Here is a 23,010-nt window from a genome sequence, read left to right as displayed (position 1 = left end):
CGCGCCCTCCACCCCGCCTCCGGGCACGCCCTGCCCTCCGTGGTTCCTGCCTTTCATCCCCTTCCTGATTTCTCCTCTTTCCTTTAGTCTTGGAGGCGTTCACTTCTCTTTTTCTACCTCCTTTCATTTGTCTGTTTCGTTGGTCATTTTGATTTTGAGGCATCCGGAAACACTCGCTGAGCACCGCGCCGAGTGATGGTGCTGTACTGTGTTCATTGGGATGAGAGAAACCGTCCTGAACCTCTAGGACTTCTCATAGAACCGACAAGTTCATTCGTTCTGGAATGTCTTTATTCTGGAGAAAAGAAAAATAGCCAGAAATCTCGGTGACAAGGTCATGTTTCTGAGATGCGACGGATGCACAGGAAAAAGCAATATAAAACGACCTTAGCTTGTGTGGGACAGCCAAAGCGAGTGTCCGCGTGATTCAGGAAGGGCGCAGATCCGCACTGCCTGTGCAGCGGGACTCCCCAAGTCAAGGCACCTGACCGCAGTCGCCACTGCTCTTCCTTCTTGTTGCACGAAAATAAGACGCTTGTGGGAAACGATTGGTTGCCATTCGTGAATCTTAGAGAAGAAGGTTGTGGGCACTTGCCCAATGACTGTGTTGCTCAACGGAAGGTGAGGTTGACTTGACAGTTTGGATGCAAAGGCCCAAAGCTTCTTCTCTGAGGAGTCCTCTCCCTGTCTTTAACAGGTAGCAGCAACAGCAGCAAGAGCCCGAGCCACATCCCCAGTCTTTTAAAAATATTTGATTTAGAGACAGGGTCTCGCTGAGTTGTTTAGTGCCTCGCTAATTTGCAGAGGCTGGCTTTGATCCTCCTGCCTCAGTCTCTGGGGTTACAGGAGTGCGCTACCGCGCTTAGCGAGTTCTAGGCTATTTGGAGGGGCAAGTGTATGAAAGGTCTCGGGTTTAAGCAAAGAATATTCTGTCGAAAGTCTTGGCATTATTAAAAATACAGTACATGTATGAAGACATGAATTGGTGTGAACATACTTTATATACAGAGATATGAAAAATTGTTCTATATGTGTAATAAGAATTGTGATGCATTCCTCTGTCGTGTATTTAAAAAATAAAACCAATTTTAAAAAGTACAGTTAGGTTGAAACAGAAAGAGCTAAACATAACGACGTATATAAAAGCTTGCAAATTTTAAAGCCACTTTCAAAGGGCTGTTAGACAAAAAAAAAAAAAAAAAGCCTCATTTCAGATCTGCCCTACAACCACACCATCAAAAGTGCCCATTGGGTACAGAGAGCTTGGAAGAATATGCATGCAACCACAGTCCCCACAGGTGGATGGAACAATGTTGTGCTTAGCTTCCTTTTTAGAAGAAATGTCCCAACGCAAATTTTCAGGAAAGGATGTAGACTTGTAAAGGAGGCAGACTGTGGCATAACTGGAGAGTATTAGAGGCATATAATAAGAAATTGTATACCATTTATGAACTTTTTTTTTACTAAAAAAATGTTTAAAGCTTTTTAAACTCAAAGACAAATTGCCATTCAGAGGAGCATCCTAATAGCTTCAAAATGCATTGCATTTATTAAGCTCTGCAATGTGCAGAGGTTCTGTGCTTCAAAGGGGCCAAAAGTAACCCTGAGTGCATACTAGTTAGGTTGATTTACATATTGTAGCTCACCAAATGCTGAGCATTAAATAGGCCATCATCTCCTTTTTGAAGTGAGGAAATGGGTTCAGAAAGGCTTGTCACTTTCCGGAAGTCATTCACTGAGTAAGTAGCAGGTCCAAGATTTCTGTTCAGGTCTCTGAATCTCCAAAATCTCTACTCTAACCCCAAGACTACTTTAGAGATATGATTAACAATTGCTGCCCTTCTGTAGTTTTCTTGATCTAACTGAATTTCTGTAACAGTTTCACAAAGTGGAAAAGAGATACATTTACCTCAATAGATGTAACTGATGATGCATATATTACCAAAAGGTATAAATGTATCATTTAAAAAATAAACAGTAGGCAGGCTTGGTGGCACATGCCTATAATCCCAGCAGCTCTGGAGGCTGAGGCAGGAGGATCCAGAGGAGTTCAGGGCTGGGGTTGTGGCTCAGTGGTAGAGTGCTTGCCTAGCATGCATGAGGCACTCAATTCGATACTCAGCACCACATAAAAATAAAATGAAGATATTGTGTCCACCTAAAACTAAAAAATAAATATTTTTTTAAAAAAAGAAGAGTTCAAGCCAGCCTCAGCAACACTGAGGCACTAAGCAACTCAGTGAGACCCTGGGGATGTGGCTCAGTGGTTGAGTACCCCTGAGTTCAATCCCCAATACTCCCCCTACAAAAAAAGAAAAGAAAAAAAAAACAATAAGCAAATTCTCAGAACTCTGTAGAGAAAAAAATTTTCAGAAGATCCATGGGTCTCACATTTTAATAGTATGTGACTCATCAGGGGAATCTTATTAACGTAACTGCTTCAGTAGGGCCTGACACCCTTCATTTCTAACAAGAAGATGCTGTTGCTGATGCTCATCCATGCACCACTCTTTAAGTGGCAAGGCTTTAGGAAATATTTAACTTAATGTGTAAGGGAATTAGGGATGAAGAAGAGGAAATGAGAGTGAGAATGGAAAATACTTGGAGTGAGATGGCTTGACGGTTTGAATATCATGCATAACAAGAGATGTGAATTATGGGGCTGGGGATGTGGCTCAAGCGGTAACGCACTTGCCTGGCATGCACAGGGCGCTGGGTTCAATCCTTAGCACCACATAAAATAAAAATAAAGATGTTGAGTCCACCGAAAGCTGAAAAATAAATATTAAAAATTTTCTCTCTCTCTTCTCTCTCTCTCTTTAAAAAAAAAGAGATGTGAATTATGATTTTTAGGCATTCAATCCTGCCATTTTCAATAAGTGAATTTAGTTTCCAGTAAGTATTAAATTTTCATGCTCAATACGTTTCTCGTTTATGGAAAAGATCCTGGCTCTTTTCTCCTTGGGCAGTAAGAGATACTGTTTTGTGCTATGCATTGTTTCTTTCAAACATAAGTGTTTTGTTCTGTATATTCATTCTAAATATTAATATCTTGCCACTTTTAAATATTGTAAATATCTTATTTACAATGTCTTCTATCTTAACTTTGTCCTCCATGGATGAAAGTTCTTACTTTTGATGTTATGAAATCAAAATTTAGTATGTTAATTCTTTTTTAAAAATTTGTTTTAGTTGTTGATAGACCTTTATTTTATTTATTTACATTCGGTGCTGAGAATCGAACCCAATGCCTTACACATGCCAAGCAAGTGTGCTACCACTAAGCCACAGCCCACTAATATGTTAATTCTTATTATCTGTGGCCTTTTTTTATCTTCTGTAAGAATTATTTACCCTTAAGTAAAGAAATATTCTTCTGCTCTTTCTATTAATATTTTAGTTTTACCCTTCATATCAAATTCCATTGTATCTTGTGCATAGTATGTACATCATGGGAGATACATATTTGTATATAGTGGGAGATATGAAGACAGCTCAATTATTTTATAAAGTAAGCTGGTTTGGGGCAAACTATCTTATAAACCAGGGTTTGGCACTCTTTAAAGGTAAGATAGTACTACCTGGGGGCTGGAGTTGTGGCTCAGTGGTAAAGCACTCGCCTGGCATGTATGAGGAACTAGGTTCAATTCTAAGGACCACATATAAATAAATAAAATAAAGGTCCACCGACAACTTAAAAAAATTAACAAAAAGAAAAGCTAATGCTACCTGTAAGTAGCTTTGTGGATTGTACTATCTGTTGCAATTACTGCTCAACATTGTTGCTATAGGGTAAAGATAATCATAGATAATATTTAAACAAGTGACTGGTTGTTTCAACTATCATGAAATAGTATTCTTATTTTAATTTTTTAAAAATAGATTTTGTTTCTTAGAGCACATTTAGGTTCCCAACAAAATTGAGCAGAAAGTGCAAAGCATTCCCATATGCCCCCTAGTTCCCCCCTGATCAACATCCCAATCCAGAGTAGTACATTTTGCAACAGTCATTGAACTGCATATCAGAAGAATGCTCTCACCAGAGACCAGATCTGCTAGCATCTTGATCTTAGACTTTCCAGCTTCCAGAAGTTTGTTTAAGCTACAAAGTCTATGGGGGACTGAACTAAAACACTGGCCTAATGATCCCTATGCTCCATCTATTTATCTCTCCCTTCTCCATAATTCTTCAGAATCATTGATCTTTTTACTGTCTCTATAGTCTTTCCCTTTCCAGAATGTCACAAGTTGGAATCAGAATATGTAGCATTTTCAAATTGGCTTCTTTTACTTCATAGTATGCATTTTAACTTCTTCCACCTCTTTTTATGACCTGATAGCTCATTTCTCTTCATCACTGAACAATATTCCATTGAGTGGATATACCATATTGTGTGAGCATGTTTTTAAACTGTTTGGGCAAATACCAAAAAATATAATTGCTAGATTACATACATGAAGAGTATATTTTTGTAAGAAAATGCCTGTCTTCCAAACTGACTGTACCTTTTGGATTCACATCAGTAATGAACAAGAATTCCTGTTGTTCCACATCCTTACCAGAATTTGGAATTTTCAATGTTTGGATTTTGACCGCTTTGATAGGTGTGCAGTAATTGTTTTAATTTGCAATTCCCTGATGGTATATGCTGTTAGGCATCTTTCCTGTGTTTAATTTGTCATCTACATGTCTTCTTTAATAAGATGTCTATTCAGATTTTGCCCAATTTTTAATGGTTTTGGGTTTTTTTGTTTGTTTGTTTTCTTATTATTGAATTTTAAGGGTGCTTTGTATATTTTGGATGACAGAGGGCTGGGGATATAGCTCAGTTGGTAGAGTGCTTTCCTGGCATGCAGGAGGCCCTGGGTTCAATCCCCAGCATCAATATATATATATATATATATATATATATATATATATATATATATATATATATATATATATAATGACAGTTCTTTATCAGATATGTATTTCACAAATATATTCTCCCATCTTTAGCTTGTCTTCTCTTTATCAATTATTTCTCTCTTGGATTATGCCTTTGGTGCTGTATTTTAAAAGTCACCGCCAAGCCAAAGTTCATATACATTTTCTCATATGTTTTCACCCAAGAGTTTTATACTTTTGCATATTACATTTATGTCTGTGATCCATTTTGAGTTAATTTTTGTGACAATATGAGAGTTGTCTCTAGATTCTTGTTTTTGCATGTGGATGACCGGTCATTTTAGCACCATTTGTTAAAAAAAAAAAATAGTCTTTGCTCTTTTGTCAAAGATCAGTTGACTTTATTTATGTTGAATCTGTTTCTGGGCTCTTTGTTCTGTTACATTGATCTATTTGTCTATTCTTTCACCAGTACTATGCTATCTTAATTCCTGCAACTTTATGGTAAATCTTGGCATTAGGTAATATCAGTTTTTCAACTTTATTCTTCTCGTTTGATATTGCATTGGCTATTCTGGGTCTTTTGCCAGTCCCTATAAACTTTAGAATCATTCTGTTGATATCCACAAAATAATTTGCTTGTTTTTTTGTTGTTATTGTTGTTTTGGGGGTTTTTGTTTTGTTTTGTTTTCATATCTTTGTTTATTGTGAAAAATGCTGTAATAAACATGGGAATGTAGATATCTCTTAAAGATACTGATTTCATTGCATTTGAGTATGTACCTAGAAGAAGAAATCCTGAATTATATGGTAATTTTATATTTTATTTTTATTATTTGATGAATCTACATACTGCCTTTCCTTTACAAAAGAGTCATCCAATATTTCCTATATTTAATTGGCCTCCAATGAAAAATTTACAAAAGTACTAAGAAAAACCCCTTTCAAAATATATCTACTCTTTAGGCCTCTTGTATTATTTTCCTGAAATTTCACATTGAATGATTCATCAGCAAATGTCAAGCATTGATTTTTCTTCAATAAAATAGAAATATCCTTTAAAAAGTCAGTTTCAAATCTTTTCCTGTGGTAGCAGAATGACCTATTAAAACAAGGTACTAATGACACTTGAAATTACAAAACAAATAAAAACACAACTATCTGGTTTTAATTGGGATTGTGTTGAGTCTACATATCAAGTTGAGAAAAACTGACATTTGAACAATTTGAGCTTTCTTATTCAGAAATGGAATATCTCCCCACTTGTTTAGTTCTTTCATAGAAGTTTTTAGTTTTCTTCATATATGTTGTGTGCATATTCTATTATATTTATATCCAAATATTTTATTTTGAAGAGTACTAACATAAGTGGTATTGTGTTTCAATTTCAAATTCTAATTATTCATTACTAATGCCTAGGAAAATGGCTGCCTTTTGCATATTAACCTGGTGTCCTACAACTTTGTTATTCTTATTTATTAGTTCCGTGAAGTTTTTTAAAAATTCTTTCAGGTTTTCTTCTGCAAAGACAATTTTACTCCTTTCATCCTAATCTATAAACTTTTAATTTTATATTCTCACTTTATTGCATCATCCAGGACTTCCAGTGTAAAGTTGAAAGTGAGTGTGAGAGGGAATATCCTTGCCTTGTTCCTGATTTTAGCAGGACAGCTTCTTAAGTTTCTCACTGTTAAGTATGATGTTAACTGTAGGTTTTTTTCCATAGACATTTTTTATCAAGTTTAAGGAAATTCCCCTGTATTCCTTGCTTATTGAGAGTTTTTATTATGAATGTGTGTTGGATTTGGTCAAATAGTTTTTCTGCATGTACTGATGTGATCATGTGAATGTTTTCCTTTAGTCTATTAATATGATGGGTTACATTAATTTATCTTTGAATGTTGAATCAGCCTTGCATACCTGGAATAAATTCCTCTTAGTGTAATATATAATTCTTTATACATATTGTTGGATTTTGCTAATATTTTTGTTGAAGATTTTTGAATCTCTTATTTCATGAGAGATGTTTGTCTTTTGTTTTCATATAACATCTTTGTCCACTTTTGGCATTAGGATAATTCTGGTCTCATAGAGTGAGTTAGGAAATAATCTCTCTGATCCTATCTTCTGGAAGAGCATCTGCTGGGCTACTGGTGAGGGCCTTGTGCTGTTCAACACATGGCAGAAACCAGGATAAGTAGGCACATGTGCAAAAGAAAAAAGGGACCAAACTCCTATGGCTGCTAGCCCATTCCCATGAGAAAGGTTCTAATCCATGCATGAGGGCTCCATTCCCATGAACCAGACTTCCCACTGGGCCCAATCTCCCAATACCCAAATTTCGGGCAGAATACACTCAATCCATAACTTTTCACTTTTGACCTTCTCACAAATTCACATTCTTCTCACAATGAAAAAAAAAATTAATTCCATCCTTATAGTCCTAAAGTGTTAACTTCTAACTTTAAGCCTCTAAAATACTTTGGCAGGACAGGCATAGGATAGACATTCTTGTTCTAAAAAGGAGAAATAGGATATATGGGAGGGGGGATCAGCCCCAAGTAAATCCAAAACATTAAATCTTGAAACACCAGAATTGTCTTTCACTCCAAGCACAGTCTCCCGGACACACTGGGGTAAGGGATGGGCTCCCAAAGTCTCAGGCAGCTCTGGCCCCACAGCTTGGCAGAGCTTGGCCCACATGGCTGTTCTCCCAGGTTGGAAATGCACAGATGCTTGAGTGGCACGCTGCCAGTGGCCCAACTATTTTGTGATCCCAGCACATGTCCCACTCCCACAGATGTATTAGGTTGAAGCTCTGTGGTGGCTTCTTCCCTATGCAGGTTTCTGACATAGAAACTCTGTGGTGGCTCCCAGGCGGCTCAATATATTCTTTGAAATCTAGATGGGGGCCTTCATACCTTTATAGCTCTTGCATATTTTATAGACTGGGTATGCTATATCATGCCTTCCAATTTTTATTGTTCTATCAAATTGATTATTAAAAGATCATGAAATTTTTTTTGATACCACATACTATTTTACTAAGATTACTCTGAAATGTTCACATTTTTCTGTTTCCAGCTGAAATTAATATGTACTTACTAAGAATAACAGAGTAGATATCTCATTTCATCTACGCTCTCAAATAACTTGTGTTATGAATTCTGACCCTTATAGACAGATTTTTATTTATAGCACCAACGAAAGAATGTATATAGTTTCTGGTCCTGCTCTAGGCAATGTGGCCATCACTTGCACCAGAATCACCTTGTGCGATTATTAAAAATGCAGATTCCTAGCATCCGCATATCACTTGATAGATAAGACTCTATCCTGGTGCTGCCTGGATATCTAGAGTTTTAACAAGATCCCCAGAGATTCTTATGACCAGAAACTTGAGAATCAGTATGGAGGGAAAGGAGGCTCACCTTCTTAAAGGAGTATCCAACAAAAGCCAACCCTGGTCTCCTGGGTTAAGGAGAGTGAAGGGCTTGGGAAAGCAATTACTTCCACTCTCCATTCCTTCCTATCATTGCTTTGATATTCTTCATGGCACATATGCACAAACAAGGAGAAATTAGAAATAGTCCATAACCTTTCTCCAACCTAGATCAGGCTATTGTCAGATTTTGGGGTGGTTCAAGTAAGTTAGCGCTGTTACTTTCATGAAATAGTTGAGATATTCTCTCATGGGCAGCATTACTAAAAATTAGGCTTTGGAATTTATCAGGGATTCCTGCCACAATGAGAAAGCGCAAAGAATCGGAAGAGAGATCTGAAGGCACCAAGTCACTGACTTTAATTCCACGGAAGAAACACAGTGAATGCAGAGCAAAACAACACTCCAGGCCCAGCCCTCATTGAGTGGCTCCATACTGCCGCTGAAGTTATTATTAAAGCAGAAGTTTCTCAAAGAGTAACAAAAAGGGCTTATCAAATAATAAACATGATTTTAAAATTCATTTTGCATCCTACTAAATTCTAAAAATGATTGTAATATGAATATTAGAATTAAATCCCCCCAAATCCTCATCAGGAGATTGAGATTTTTCGTTTTTTAAAAGCCACAAGAACTACAAAAAGAACTTACACCTTTGCAGAACCTCACATTTCAACACCTGGAGTCATTATTGTAAATAGAAGATTTCAGTGTCTCAAAGCCACCTTCATTAAGCCTTTAAAATCAGCAATTTAAAAATCAGTTTCCTTAGAAAAGTTTGCATTGAGAAAACCTTTATTATACATTATTGAACTCATTTCTATTTGAACAATAATACATAAAACAAATATTCATGTTGTGAAAATCCCTGAAAGTACCAATCAATGGTCTACAAGGAATAGAGAATATTTTTTTTTATATTTTTAAGGCACACATTTCTCACTTGTTTTTAAATTTTGAGCATAATTATTATCCAACATATTTTCTGCATGACTTATAGAAAATTATTCCATAAAATCACAACTCCTGGCCCCAAATTGCCTTACCATGAGACTGAATGTGCCTAGGAAAGGCACAGTACATAAAAGTTTTCATAAGACCACTTAAGTACCAATAACATAATCTTTATTTAATATACAATTGGTATTTGGTTTCATTTTCATTTTATGTATAGAAACTCTTTCAACTTTGTATTTTAACACTGACAGAAAAGAAAAAAAAACTTGTAAATGAATATTAAAATACCTATTCTCCAGAACTAAAAGTAGAATTGATAATTGTCTTTCAGAAACAAATATATCACACTGTTAGCTGGTGATGGTTGTTTCATTCTTGTTCAGTCCTTAAGAGAAGATTTTTAAATACAGTGATCAGTGGATATACAGCAACCATCCTCACTCCCTCAGGGATGGACACTGAGTTGTCCAAGGTCACTGTCAAACCAGGGATTGCTTTTCATTGAGGACACAATTCATACAGGCAGAGTAAAGAGGGGCACAGAGAACACATTCAAACATTATGACAAAATAAATAAGAAAGAACAATAATCCAATAGCTTCCCTCATCAAAATTACTCTTTAAAAATAAACCCAGTATAAAGCAGCAAGGACATTAAGTATTATTTTTAAAATACAAAAAGTTCTTGGTGAGCTATAGCTATAATTAGCTTAAAATAATAGTATTTGAACATACTGCACCTGATCTCAAAATATTCAAATAGTCTCTTTTTTATGATTTCTCACAATAACTTTATTGTCTAAATCTTTGAGTTCTCTTCCTTACATAAAATGTCTCTTAATTCAGCTACATATTATATTTTCCTCTAGAACACGGATAAACCTAATAGCTACTTTTTACAACAGCAGAATAAAGATACTGGAGATTCCTCTTCTAATCTGTATTTTCCAGAATTGGGTAAGTCCTTGCATTCTGATATAAAGGTATGAAGTTCAGTCTCTGGGAATCCATGCTGCTGGTAGTGCTATGCAGAAGAAGGGAAAAGCTCTCATTAGTAAAGCCCTTAAAAACAGCTTTATTCCAAATACAAAATGGACCATTTGATAAGGGCAGGGATTTTCCTAGAGGGGCAGTGTAGCTTAGGGAGATGCAGCCTCTGGAGGCCCCCCTGGGTTTGGCTGATGTAAAGTAGACCTGGGACTCTGCAGCTGCCTTCCTCAGCTCTTCTCTTCCCAGTCCACTTCAGCCCACAATGAGCATGTGGAGTCTGGCTAGGCATCTGTATCCCTTCTGGAGAGACTCCAGTCAGCCACATGTAAAACCTGGGACCCTCTGTCACTGCTGCAGCCCTTTGGCTTCTATGTCTATGTGAAGGAAGTTTCTTGGATGAAACCCAACTAATATAGATTGGTAGAGGTGTTTTGGGGGGCTGAGGGGTGGACACCCCTGGGTCTTCCCCCAGATGACCTCAGCACACAACTTTTGACACTCCTGAGCTGGTGCAGGTTTCTGGACAAAGGTCTGAATGCCTTATAAGGCACCTGTGAACCCTTTTGGAGTTACTCCTTCAGGCAGACAGGTTTGTTTAAGGGCCACATAAGCATCAAAGTGTAGGGTATGAGATCTTTAGGATTCCCTGAACAGAAGGGATCCAAAATAACTCGACCATTTTGCAAGTGCTCTGAGCCCAGGGAGAGAGGGTAACATCTGAAATGTTACAATGATTAGCTTGTGTCATCAAACTGTTACTCTTAGCCTTCTGGGATGTCACCCTTGAATGACACAGTTCTCTGCACACAGAGTTGAAGATACTGAATTTTAAAAGCCCCATGGAGAGGTATTTGACAGTTACATCTGCAATCTTTCCCAGTCATTTTTGGAGGACCAAAGCACACATCTGCCAAACAAGAACTGAAGAGAGCCAGGAAGATGTTCAATCCCAGAAAGTTGGTCAAGAATATAGTCATGGCTCAGTCTTCACAAGCAAGGTGATCATAATTATCAACTCCAAATCAGCCTTCTTTTCATCCCTGGGCCAATCATATTTCCATATTTTCATTCTCAGAAAGACAAGTCCCCAAGGGGAAGTGTCAATTCCAATAATAGACTTAACAGTATAAAGTTATTAGAAATTTAAATATATAAGGATATTTATTCTGCTGTTCCATATTTTAAGGGACTCAAATGGATTTTTAAAAATATCCAATATGAATGATAATAACTTTTAAAATCAGGTTTCTGACTGGATAAACCACAGAGTACTTGCCATAATTCCTTTGCTGCTCTAGAGGCTGAGCCCCTGGGAGTGTGCCCCAAAGAGCATTGCAAAGAGTAATGGATTCAGTTACAGCACACACCAAATGGAGGGCTCAGTTTTTCTTTATGAAAATGGATTTTTAGGGGCTGGGGATGTGGCTTAAGTGGTAGCGCATTCGCCTGGCATCCGTGCGGTCCGGGTTCGATCCTCAGCACCACATACAAAAACAAAGATGTTGGGTCCGCCAAAAACTAAAAAATAAATATTAAAATATTCTCTCTCTCTCTCTCTCTCTCTCTCTCTCTCTCTCTCTAAAAAAAAAATGGATTTTTAAAGTTTCCCACACGATTCTGGCTTTCTGCAATTCCAGATATTTTATTCACCCAATACTGATCCTTTTAATTCTAATAAAATGTCAGAAAAGTTGCTTGTGAAAGCACAGTTACTTAAAGATAAGACTGTTAACATTCTGGAAATTCTCCTTTGTTTTCAGTTCTGTTTTTGCTTCTAAATTAAGACCTTCCCTACCCTGAAGAAGTTAACATCCATCAACTTTCTTTGGTCCTAAGTGTTATTGTCACCATACAAAATCTAGAATGTTGGTACATATGGCTTTTGGTAAACCTACCTTAATCGTTTCATATGTATCTGTGATCAGCGCAATAAAAAGGCTTAAAATCATGTATATAAAGAGGCTGATGAACGAGTAGAGGTAAATTCTACTAAACATCCAGACCAAGTAACTTTTTTCCTGCATTTTTGCAAATGTGGCAAACATATCATCTCCATTTATCAGGGAGAAAAGGCACTCAGAAACCCTGTTCAGAGAACGGAACTGGAAAAAGAAAAAGAGAAAAATTCATTTTCTTCCACATTCCTTCCCATTAGAGACCTGTGCTCAGGATGTTACTTTAAAAATACTGGGACCAGATATTCCAAGTTACCCTTTGCAAACAAATAACCTGAGGTAGTCACAGCATTTGCTTTGTGATGCATATACCACACACAGACCTACTGCTTTTTTTTTTCCTTCCTGGAATAAGCAGCCCTTTTTTGGTGCTCCTCTTAATTGGAGCAATCTGAATGGAAGGCAGAAGTACTAAATCTGTACCCCTGGGCCTTTCTAAGATAAGCCTTCCCCTTCCTCTTTACCTTTATAGAAAGAGACCCTGACATTCTGCAGAGATGTCTAGATCCCAACCATACACGTGTGTATGTTTCATTTTAAAGCTCATTCCATTTAAGGAAAGATATAATTTTCAAGACTAGACCTCTGGTAACAAAGTTTTCAAATATTGCTACCAGTTTCTCTGTATACAACTTAAAAAAAATAAAGTCATATTTTAAGAAGGTTTAGCCATGTCCTCCTCTGATATATGCTGATGAATCGAATTGACTAAAATTTGCTGATAGTAGAAAGAACTTAATAATTAACATATTCCAAACAGAATTTGGGGTAGTTGAGTGAATCAATGATTCTCTCAAGTTGGTCACATTTTTCTAGTTTATAAATATGGCAATAGATATACTACCTTCCACATGTTAAGGCTTAATCACATAATAAAAGAAGTTCCTTTAAAAAGGATAAAGAAGCCCTTGGCCCCATTCTAAAAGCTTAGTAACAACAACAGTAAAAATGTGGTTTATCAGTACCTTGTCGTGGTAAGGGCCCAGCACAATCCATCCACAGAAGCAATAGCCTAAATAAATCATAGCTGCACAGCAACAAAACCTGATGACATTGGGCAACGCTGCCTGAAGGGTCAGAATGAGGAGCTGGGAAAGTGAGACAAGTTATTAGAATCCCCTTGTCATTGGTCCAAAGCAGAATAATAACTTTGAAACAAATGCCAACGGCATGGCGAATCATGCACTTCCTTACATTGTACTTCTGGAAGAAACCGAGGTACCGGATGACTCCAAGCCACACGAGCAAGGTAGAAGTCCCAAGAAATATGCTACAGACATCATAACTTGTTAGACTCTAAGATGGAGTGGAAAAAAAATAGTCAAGCAGCAAAGTCATCTGGGCAAGAAATATAGGGTAACTACCAGCCAGGGACTATCCAGGGTGCTCAAGATAAAGCAGTGAAAAAACACAAAAAGATTCCCTGCCCTCCCGAGGAGGCTGGCATTCTAGATGGAGCAGGGGGAGGCTGGGCGTTCAGAGAGATAGCTGGTGGTAAAGGCTGAGAAGAAAAGTCAGGGAGGGGATGTGGAATGGGGACAGGTTCATAATTTGAAATAGAGTGACCAGGGATGATCTCAATGAAAAGGTAGCACAAGAGTAAATATCTGGAAGGAATGAGGAAGCAAGTCAAGCAAAAATCTTGGGAAGGAGATTTCCAGGCAGAGGAACCAACAAGTACAAAGTTCCTGAGGCAGGAGGGAGCCTGGTGAGAGAGGGAGCAACTGATAGAATATGGAGACACAAGGTAAGGATAGCATAGGTCCTCATAGTCAAATGTCTGCTGTGGTTGACAGCAGATGGTTAGAGGAGGAATGGGGGGGGGGCTATTGCAATAACAGCTAAGAACTGGTGATGGCTGAGACCAGGCTGGGAATAGTGGTGGGGGTGAGGTGATTTTTAAAACTAGACCAATATTGTTTCCTCTTGGCTTACATGTGTGAGAGAGGGAATCAGTGAAAGAGGAATTCTTGATGACTCTATGGTTTTTGGCTTGAGCAACTGAAGAGAGTTGACATTAACTGGAATTGGAAAGGCCATGGAAGAGGCAGGTCTGCACTGTGGAGGTGGGGATTCTACTTCTGTTTCAGGTGAGTTAAATTTGGGAGGACAAGTAAACATCCAAGTGGAGATGTGGCATACACATTTGGATTCCCAGGTCTGGAATCTAGAGAATTCCAAGCTGGAGATATACATTTGGGAACATTAGCTAATGGATACTAGAAGATATTACCAAGGTAGTGGCAGAAAAGAGAAGGTATGCAAGCACAACACCTTGAAGGTTGGCAAGGTGAAGGAGAACCAGCAAGGGAAAGTCTGAATACCAGTCAGTGACTCAGGAGGAAAGCCAGGTAAGTGACAGCCTTGTGGAAAAGTGCCACCAAAGACAGAATGATCAACAGTGTTAAAAGTTGCTGACAGGTCAAGATGGGGATAAATAATTGATTCGTGGACTTCGCAACATGGGAGATCACTGGAAGAAAGACTCCATAGAGTGGCAGGGCAGCCTGATCAGAATAGATATAAGGAGGGGCTGGGGATGTGGCTCAAGCGGTAGGGCGCTCGACTGGCAAGCGTGCGGCCCTGGTTCGATCCTCAGCACCACATACATACAAGGATGTTGTTTCTGCCGAAAACTAAAAAGTAAATATTAAAAAATTCTCTCTAAAAAAATTTTAAAAAAAGAATAGATATAAGGAGAAAGGGAAGGAAAAGAACTACAGCAATGAGATAACTACTTTTTTGAGGATCTTTCCTATAAAAAGGGAATCTGAGAAATGGGGCAGAAGCCGGAATAGAGAAATAAAGCTGAGATTTTATCCATTCTGAAAGGAGAAACATGCTAGAGGATGACTAGTGGGAGAGAGAGGGAAATTGATGATTCAGAGAGAAGGAAGACTAGCTGGAGCTGTGTCCTTGAGTAAGTGAGTGGGGAGGGCACCTATTATTCGCAGGAAAGAGGAAAAAAAAACAGAAGGTATAGGCACTCATGCTTATAGGTAGGTAAGGGATGTGGGAGTCTGCCAAAGTTCTGTTTTGTTTTCCCCTCTTGGTCTTGTAAAATAAGAAGTAAGGTCATCAGCTGAGAGTGAGGGTGGGGTCAGAGGTTTCAGAAGAGAAGGAATGATCATCTGTGAGACAGGAGGAATGAATAGTCTAGGAAAATGGAGAAAGTTTATTGGACACCAATAAGGACTCATGGAGATGAGTGATCATTGAGTTTGGTAAAAATAAAAATATGCTGCAAATCTACCACTCCTTCTTCTTTCTTTTTTATCTACTTCCTAAGCACATGCCCTTGCAGTGCAGTTTGACTGTTGTCTCCAGTAAAGATATGAAAAGAAATGAGGTTTACTACCCTTGAACCAAGGCTATAAAACAGGGGAAAGCTTCCACCATTCCCTTGGTGTATGTATATTTGGGGATAGTTTCACTTCCCAGAGGCCACCCATTTGTGAGGTGATCCAGTGTGGATCATGTAGTCAGGCTGAGCCTTAGGGATGGCAAAAAAACAAAATGGGAGAAACTTGGGTTCTTGAATGACAGCAGGGAGCTGAGCTACTTGCCATCCTAGAATACCCACCCTGACTATTACTAAGAGAGAAATAAGTTCCTCTTTGATCAGAGCCATTGCAATTATGGTCTCTGCCCAGGCTCATCACTGGTTCCCTTTGTGACTCAGAGTCATAATTAGTTGCACCAAGGCTAGAAAAATGTAAGATTGAGCAAGACTATTTTGAACAATATTAGTTTTTTAATTTGGTTTTACTTGGGGGAAGAATTTCTTTCAGAGCTAGGTTAATCATAACTTAAAAAGGATGATCTTGGAGCACATCAATGGGAAAAGCAAGTAAATGAGAGTATTTTCTGAATGATAGGAAACAAATGCAAGCACCATACCATAGTACCTTGACCTTACTTTGCCCTCTAACCCATTCTTTTTATGTTGAGGATTTTAATATATTTTGTAAGATTTTTTAAAACTCTCACCATTATTATCTTGGTGTGTGTATGAATTTTGTTGTGTATAAGAATTTACAGACCCCACCTGTGAGTTCAGATTCAGAAGGTCTAACAGGGCATTTTTACTGGGCATCCATGATTTTGACCCAGTGGCTTATGGATTATCCTCCAAAAACATCTGCCTAAGAGACTTCCTGACTAGAGTAAAGAAAATTACTGTTATCAATTTCAACTTTACTCAACATAAAACTTGGAAGAAATTATTGCCCAGTGGTGGTACCATCTGTAATCCCAGCAGCTGGGGAAGCTGAAGCGGGAGAATCAAAATTCAAAGCTACCCTGAGGAACTTATCAAGGCCCTAAGCAACTCAGCAAGACCCTATCTCTAAATAAAATATATATTTTTTCTAAATAAAATATTTTTAAAAGGTGGGGATGTGGCTCAGTGTCTAAACACCCCTGGGTTCAATCCCTGATACCAAAAAATACACAGAGAGAGGGTGGGGGAGGGAGAGAGAGAGAGAGAATGAATTCTCACATTCTGCAAAAATATATTATCATTAATCCAAATCAGATACTAATGATGGAAATGTCACAAATCATTAGGAAAAATATTTACCTTAGCTTGGATTTCCATTTTCAGAATTGATCCAATGATTGTCAGCATGTCACTAATGATAATCATAATGTACCATCCATTGACAAATTCCATTTGATCAGAAACAGAAACTTCCTTCTTATAATGGAAGAGGAAAAAACTGACAAATTCCTTTAGAGGAAAGAAGAGAGGTACAGTGAATTTCCCTGTCTATCAAAATGCCATCTGCATTCCCAGAAAGCATCAGTTCCTACCTGTTGAAGCTGAAGTCCTCTAATCACAGACCTGAAGCAGAGGAGTAACGAAGACAAGCAAGTCAGAATGACAGCGGCGTCAAAGATCATCATGTAATGAGTGTTCTTCTGAACTAGAAGCAAAGAGCATATGTAGTTTGTATGTGATAAGACATTAAGATGGTGGCATCTACTTCTTTTTCAGAATAATTCAGAAAATTCCAACTTTCTTTCCAGAAAGACAACAAAGAAAAGAAGACTTGACATTCTTCCAACCAGCATTTAACTAAGATTGAAGGCCCTTCTTTAGAAAATCACCAAGGCCATCAATCAAATAAAATTATCAGCTTGTGATCTTTTGTTCTAAATAGAATTATCCTTCCCGCACCGCCTATTAACAGCTATTTATCTGGGTATAAATATTCCTTAAGTACCCACTATTCATTTGCCATTTTCTAGAGTTTGGGACACAGTAACAGACCAGATGGACAAGACTCCTGGTTTTCTGGAGTTTCTGTTCTACTGCAGTGAGACAAGTTAAGGAGTAAATAAGTACATAGACAAAATACTTTCAGATAGAAGTCAGGGATATAGACCAAATAAATCACAATAGCTGATATGTAATGAGCACATTTCTTGACATAGCACCAAGTCCTTTATATGTTTATTTTGTTTTTTTGTTTGTTTGTTTTGTTCTGTTTTGTTTTTGTGGTGCTGGGAATTGAACCCAGGGCCTTGTGCAAGTTACATAATTTGCCCAAGGTGATGTAAGTAGCAAAGTCAGGGTTTAAACCTCTGTCAGCTGTTTCCAGCACCTGTCACTCTATATTGTTAGTTCTTAGCATCCCTAGGGGACTTGTTAGAAATGCACCTCAGAAACTCTATGGGTCTTCACATCCTCTAGGTGATGCTAATATTTGAGAACCACTGTAGTGTGTGGAGCAGTTGGGGTGGGAGAGTGGGGAGGAGTTCTGTGTATATTGCATAGTAAGAAGTCTCACCTAGGGGGCAGTAAGTTTTAGCTGATACCTGAGTGATAAGAAAGGGTCACCCACTCAGAGCTTTTGGAGAATCAAAAGTACAAAGTTGCTAGACATGGTGACATATGCCTGTAATCCCAGTGACTCAGGAGATTGAGTCAGGAGGATCAAAAGGCCAGCCTGTGCATCTCAGCAAGACTCTTTCTTGAAAAAATAAAAAGGGCTTGGAAGGTAACTCAGTGGTAGAGTGCTTGTCTACCATGTGTGAGGCCTTGGATTCAGTCCTTAGTACCATAAAAGAAAAGGTTTAAACTCTGGCTACACGAGTAGAGTCAATGAAGAGAGATGGACAAAGGCCTCAGCTCTGCTACAGAACTTATTTCTAGCCAGTTAGACTGCTTTATACTGATACAAAGATAAAGTACTTAAGACTAGTTCTGTCATGAAGCACCCTATTTGCCATGAGGCACATAAGGGCTACACAATGTCTACATCTACATTAGAAAAACTTCAAAACCAAGAAATAAACACTGAGAGGAAGCCTGTGTGCCAGGTACTTTCATATCCTCCTATTTTCCCTATTCTAAAATTTGTGGAAAAAAAGAGAAAGGATTATGGTGTTTATAGATGACAAAACAGGTCTGTCTTTGAAATAAACAACTTTGTGATTGAAATAAAGTTTGTGATTCAAGAGCCTCATACATTCAAAGTTGCCTGTCAGTACAAAAAAAAATTACAATGTAGAAATTTCTTTTCATTTACTCATATTATATCATTATTACTTTTAAACTTGGTAAATCAATTAGTAGGAACCCCTAAAACAGTAATTATCCAAATACTGTCTGAGCAAGGATTACTACCCATTCCTAGGTGCCTACTAACTGTCCTGTGAGGAGCTGGGGAACTACTGCTTAGCATATACCGGCCATGATCCCTTTTCTCAATGGAATCCAAGAACCCCTGACCTAATTATTAAGCACTCCATTGTTATTGATGAGGGATAGATAAAATGGATAGATCTATTTTGGATCTAAAATCTAATGGATAGATTATCTATCCATAAAATGGACATATAAATTCTTTCCAGGCAGTTTTCTCAAGTCCTTAAGTCTCCATATGCAAGATTCTTGACATTATTCAGTATAGACCTGGATTCTAAGAGTAGACCCTTTTCTCCTTTAGTCTACTTTTTAACCTGGATGGAAGACAATTATAATATGTGGGATGCTTCAGGGTAAAATCATACCTGACTTCTCCCTGCCTGCATGACCATAGATAGTATGCATAACTTCTGAGCCTTGGTTTCTTCCTCTGTAAACAAGGATTCAGCCTCTCACAAAGATACTTTAAAATACTAAAGGAGAAAAATGAAGATAGAAATATGCAATATGCATTCAATAAATATCTATCGGTTTGGTACATGTAGGTCATAGTGGGGTCTATAAGTATGTTCTTAGTAAGGAGTAGCCAAGCAAGGACACGTGGAGAATGAAAGGAGTCATTTCAATACTAATAACTTACATATTATCCGAAATATCAGATATCTACTGATACTGCAGAGAATTGGGGACTTGGGAATCTTTTATTTGGTGCTCCACACATCTTTTGGGCAGTAATTTAATAACCATTTTACATTTTTTTTAGTAAGCATTCCAAAAATGAGTAGAACTTATCACTTACTTGATCCAGATACATGCCAGTCTTTACATTCCCGGATGGAAATGTCATTATCTAAACTTATCTTAATTCTTCCACTATGAGCTTTGTTGTCAAATGTTATCTGTGAAGAAATAAAAAAGGTCAAAGATATGTGTACAGTTTTTGAAGCTAAAATACCACGATGTACTGATTGAGAAGCAACTCTTTTGGTACAGGAGACCCAGATTCCCATCTCCAACCTATTGCTACCTTTATTCAACCTTGGGAAGTTTTCGTTATTTCTCTGTGAATTGAGAAGATTGTAGGAGTCTTCTGTAGAGAACTTATAGTCTCCAAAACCCTGTATTTCTAGGACAGCACTCCACCCCTGCACACCTTCTGTAACAAGAGTACCTACTCCGTCTACCAGTTCTAAGTCCCTCCAGATACCCTCTTGATGTGGTGAGAGCTGGTGCTGCTATGCTTTACCCTAATTTCCAGCAGGGCCTCAGCTGGGGGTAGATTTTCAGTGCTCCTGCAAGTTTTACTAACACAGGCACTCATTCTGTCTTGACACATTTCAGGTAGAGCTTTCAAAATGTTCATTCGGAGCCTAGATTATGTGGTCACTCTAGCTTCACATATATAATAAAGGGCTTGGTGACAGGAAGTCGCCAACCATGTCTTGCTTCTGGGATAACCAGTAAGACACAGGGCAACAAGCAGAGTGAAGCTATGCTGGAATGCCCCTCACAGGCCTCCTGCTGTCTTCCCCTTCTAGCTGCCTCCCTCTCCCCATGCAGGGAAAAGGGAAGACAAGGCAAGAAAATCAATCCTTGCCCCACAGCACCCCGCTGCCCCTCACCTCCCCTCTCCTCTTCTCTCCCTCTCAAATCCAGAAGCAGCTTTGTTGAAAGTCTGTAATTTGATTAATTTTATTGAAGCTTCTTCATGTGAGGCAGTCAGATTCACTTCAGATATGAGATTTCTTTCTTTTTTTTTTTTTTTTTTAGAGAGAGATGAGAGAGAGAGAGAGAGAGAATTTTTTGATATATTTTTTTTTAGTTCTCAGCGGACACAACATCTTTGTTTGTATGTGGTGCTGAGGATCAAACCCAGACCGCACACATGCCAGGAGAGCACGCTACCACTTGAGCCACATCCCCAGCCCCAGATATGAGATTTCAAATGGGTTTAGAATCTTGTCACTCTGTTTCAAATTACTTATTCAGATGAACAGCTGAAAGAAAGAATTGCAAGCTTCTTTCCTCCACATGTAGCAGAGAGCACTGTCATTGACTGTCCTTCACAGTGGCTAGCGGGCCCAGAATAGCCTCATGCAACAAAAATGCTCAGTATTATGTGGCAGAGTCAGAAATCCTTGCCAAGGAGAAAATGTTTTGTTTGAAGAGCATTAGAATCTTATGAATAATAGGTGCTCATTAAATATCTGGAATGAGTAAATCATGATTTAATGTCAATCACATCTCAAATAAGGTTCAGAAGAAGCTGAATGCCTCATACAAAAAAGAAAAATATATTGGATAGAATTAGAAAAGATTAAAAAGCACAGGGAAACAAATTGGTAAATTTGAAAACACAGCAATAAACACCTTCCAAAATGAAAAACACAGAGAATAAATACTGAAACATGAAACAAATAGGCAGAACATTATCAAAGCTATGGGACAACTATGATTGACCAAATATAGATGTAATTGAATTCTCTGAAAGATGAGGAGAAAATGACAGAAAAATATGGGAAGAAATCATGACGAATAAATATCAAATGCAATAAAAACTACAAATCACCAATCAAAGATGCTCAATGAACCTCAAACATAGGAAACATGAAGAAAATAACCTCAAGGCATTTCACAGCCAAACTGCTTAAATTAAAAAATAAAGAGACAATGTTTAAAAAGAGACAGGGGAAAACACATCCTGGTCAGAGAAACAAAGATAAGGATGACAGCAGATTTCTCATCAGAAACAGTATTAGATAGAAGAGTTACATCTTTAAAGTACCATGGAGGGGAAAGACAAGATATCTATATCCAAACTGTATTTTAAAATAAAGTCAAATTACTTATTCAGATGTAAAGCTGAAAGAATTCATCATTAGCTGACCTGGACTGTAAGAAATGTTAAGGGAGGTTGGGGTTGTGGCTCAGTGGTAGAGTGCTTGCCTAGCCCGAGTGAGGCACCACATTAAAAAAAAACTAAATAAACAAAAGAAAAAAAACTAAATAAAAAAATAAAGGTATTGTGTCCATCTGCAACTAAAGATATTTTTTTAAAAGAGAAAGAAATGTTAAAGAAAGCCCTTTGTCAGAAGGAAAATGATACCAGATGCAAAACTGTCCTACAAACAAGAATGGAGCACACTGGGAATGGTAGGTACATAAGAAAATATACAGATACTTTTCTTATCATTTTAATCATTTTTAAAAATAATTGGCTATTTAAAGAAAAATAATAATAAGGTATAACCAAAGAGTAACAGGTGAGTGATCTGATCTTGTGAGGTGATAAACTCACATGAGAGCATCGTGTGCTTTCTACAGTGCTTTGTAACTCCATAACACATACAGAAATAAATTGTTGTATGAGTTTGTCAAGATGAACCTGACTACCATGTATAACCCTTAAGCTCTAATTTTAAAAAAGGAAAGAAAGAAGCCGTGTGACAACAATAACATAAAAACTAAGATGGGAGATGTGCAGTCATGATTATAAGGTTCTAATACTACTATTCATGCAGTGATGTAGCATCACTGGAAGGTAGATTTTTAGAGATGTATACTGTAAGCCCCAAAATAAAACATCAAAGAGGTATAACTAAAATTAGAAATGAAATAATAAAAAATACTTAATCAAAAAGAGCAGAGGGCTGGGGATGTAGCTCACTGGTAGAGTGCCTGCCTAGTATGTGTGAGGTACTGGGTTCGATCCTCAGCATCACATAAAAACAAACAAATAAAATAAAGGCATTCTGTCCATCTACAACTACAGAATAAAAATTTTTAAAGAGGGCAGGAAAAAATGGGAAACATTAATAACCACAGAAAATTAAATGTCCTAAGCATGCTAATGAAAAGAGATTGTAAGACTGGATAAAAAAGGAAGACACAATTTTATGCCTAACAAGAAACCCACTTTAAATAAAAAGACACAAATAGACTAATATTAAAAAGATAAAAAAAGATTTAGCATGTTAACACTAATCAAAAGAAAGCTGAAGAGTAAAGAATGTTATCAGGGTTAAAAACTACTGTTTCATAATGATGAAAGAACTAATTCTTCAAGAGAATATAAGAATCCTAGATATTTATGCCTCTAATAAAGATCTTCAAAGTACATGAT

General features: G+C 37.7%; 1 protein-coding gene across 1 annotated transcript in view; it reads right to left on the bottom strand.

The window, feature by feature from the left end:
• Positions 1-10,176: 10,176 nt before the first annotated feature.
• MCOLN3 (mucolipin TRP cation channel 3) overlaps positions 10,177-23,010 on the bottom strand; it is a gene marked incomplete at both ends in the record, with an annotated part of 36,477 nt that continues 23,643 nt past the window's right edge. Inside the window, 7 exons of the mRNA XM_081307547.1 lie at positions 10,177-10,311; positions 12,173-12,379; positions 13,198-13,320; positions 13,427-13,528; positions 16,815-16,964; positions 17,048-17,160; positions 19,687-19,786. Of these exons, the coding sequence (XP_081163673.1) occupies positions 10,177-10,311; positions 12,173-12,379; positions 13,198-13,320; positions 13,427-13,528; positions 16,815-16,964; positions 17,048-17,160; positions 19,687-19,786 (930 nt within the window). The remainder of the gene's footprint in view (positions 10,312-12,172; positions 12,380-13,197; positions 13,321-13,426; positions 13,529-16,814; positions 16,965-17,047; positions 17,161-19,686; positions 19,787-23,010) is intronic.

Source organism: Spermophilus citellus (assembly GCF_964194105.1).
Source record: "Spermophilus citellus genome assembly, chromosome: 9".
NCBI lineage: Eukaryota > Metazoa > Chordata > Mammalia > Rodentia > Sciuridae > Spermophilus > Spermophilus citellus.
The sequence above is the reverse complement of the archived record's forward strand: the minus strand, read 5'-3'. Positions and strand labels throughout refer to the sequence as shown.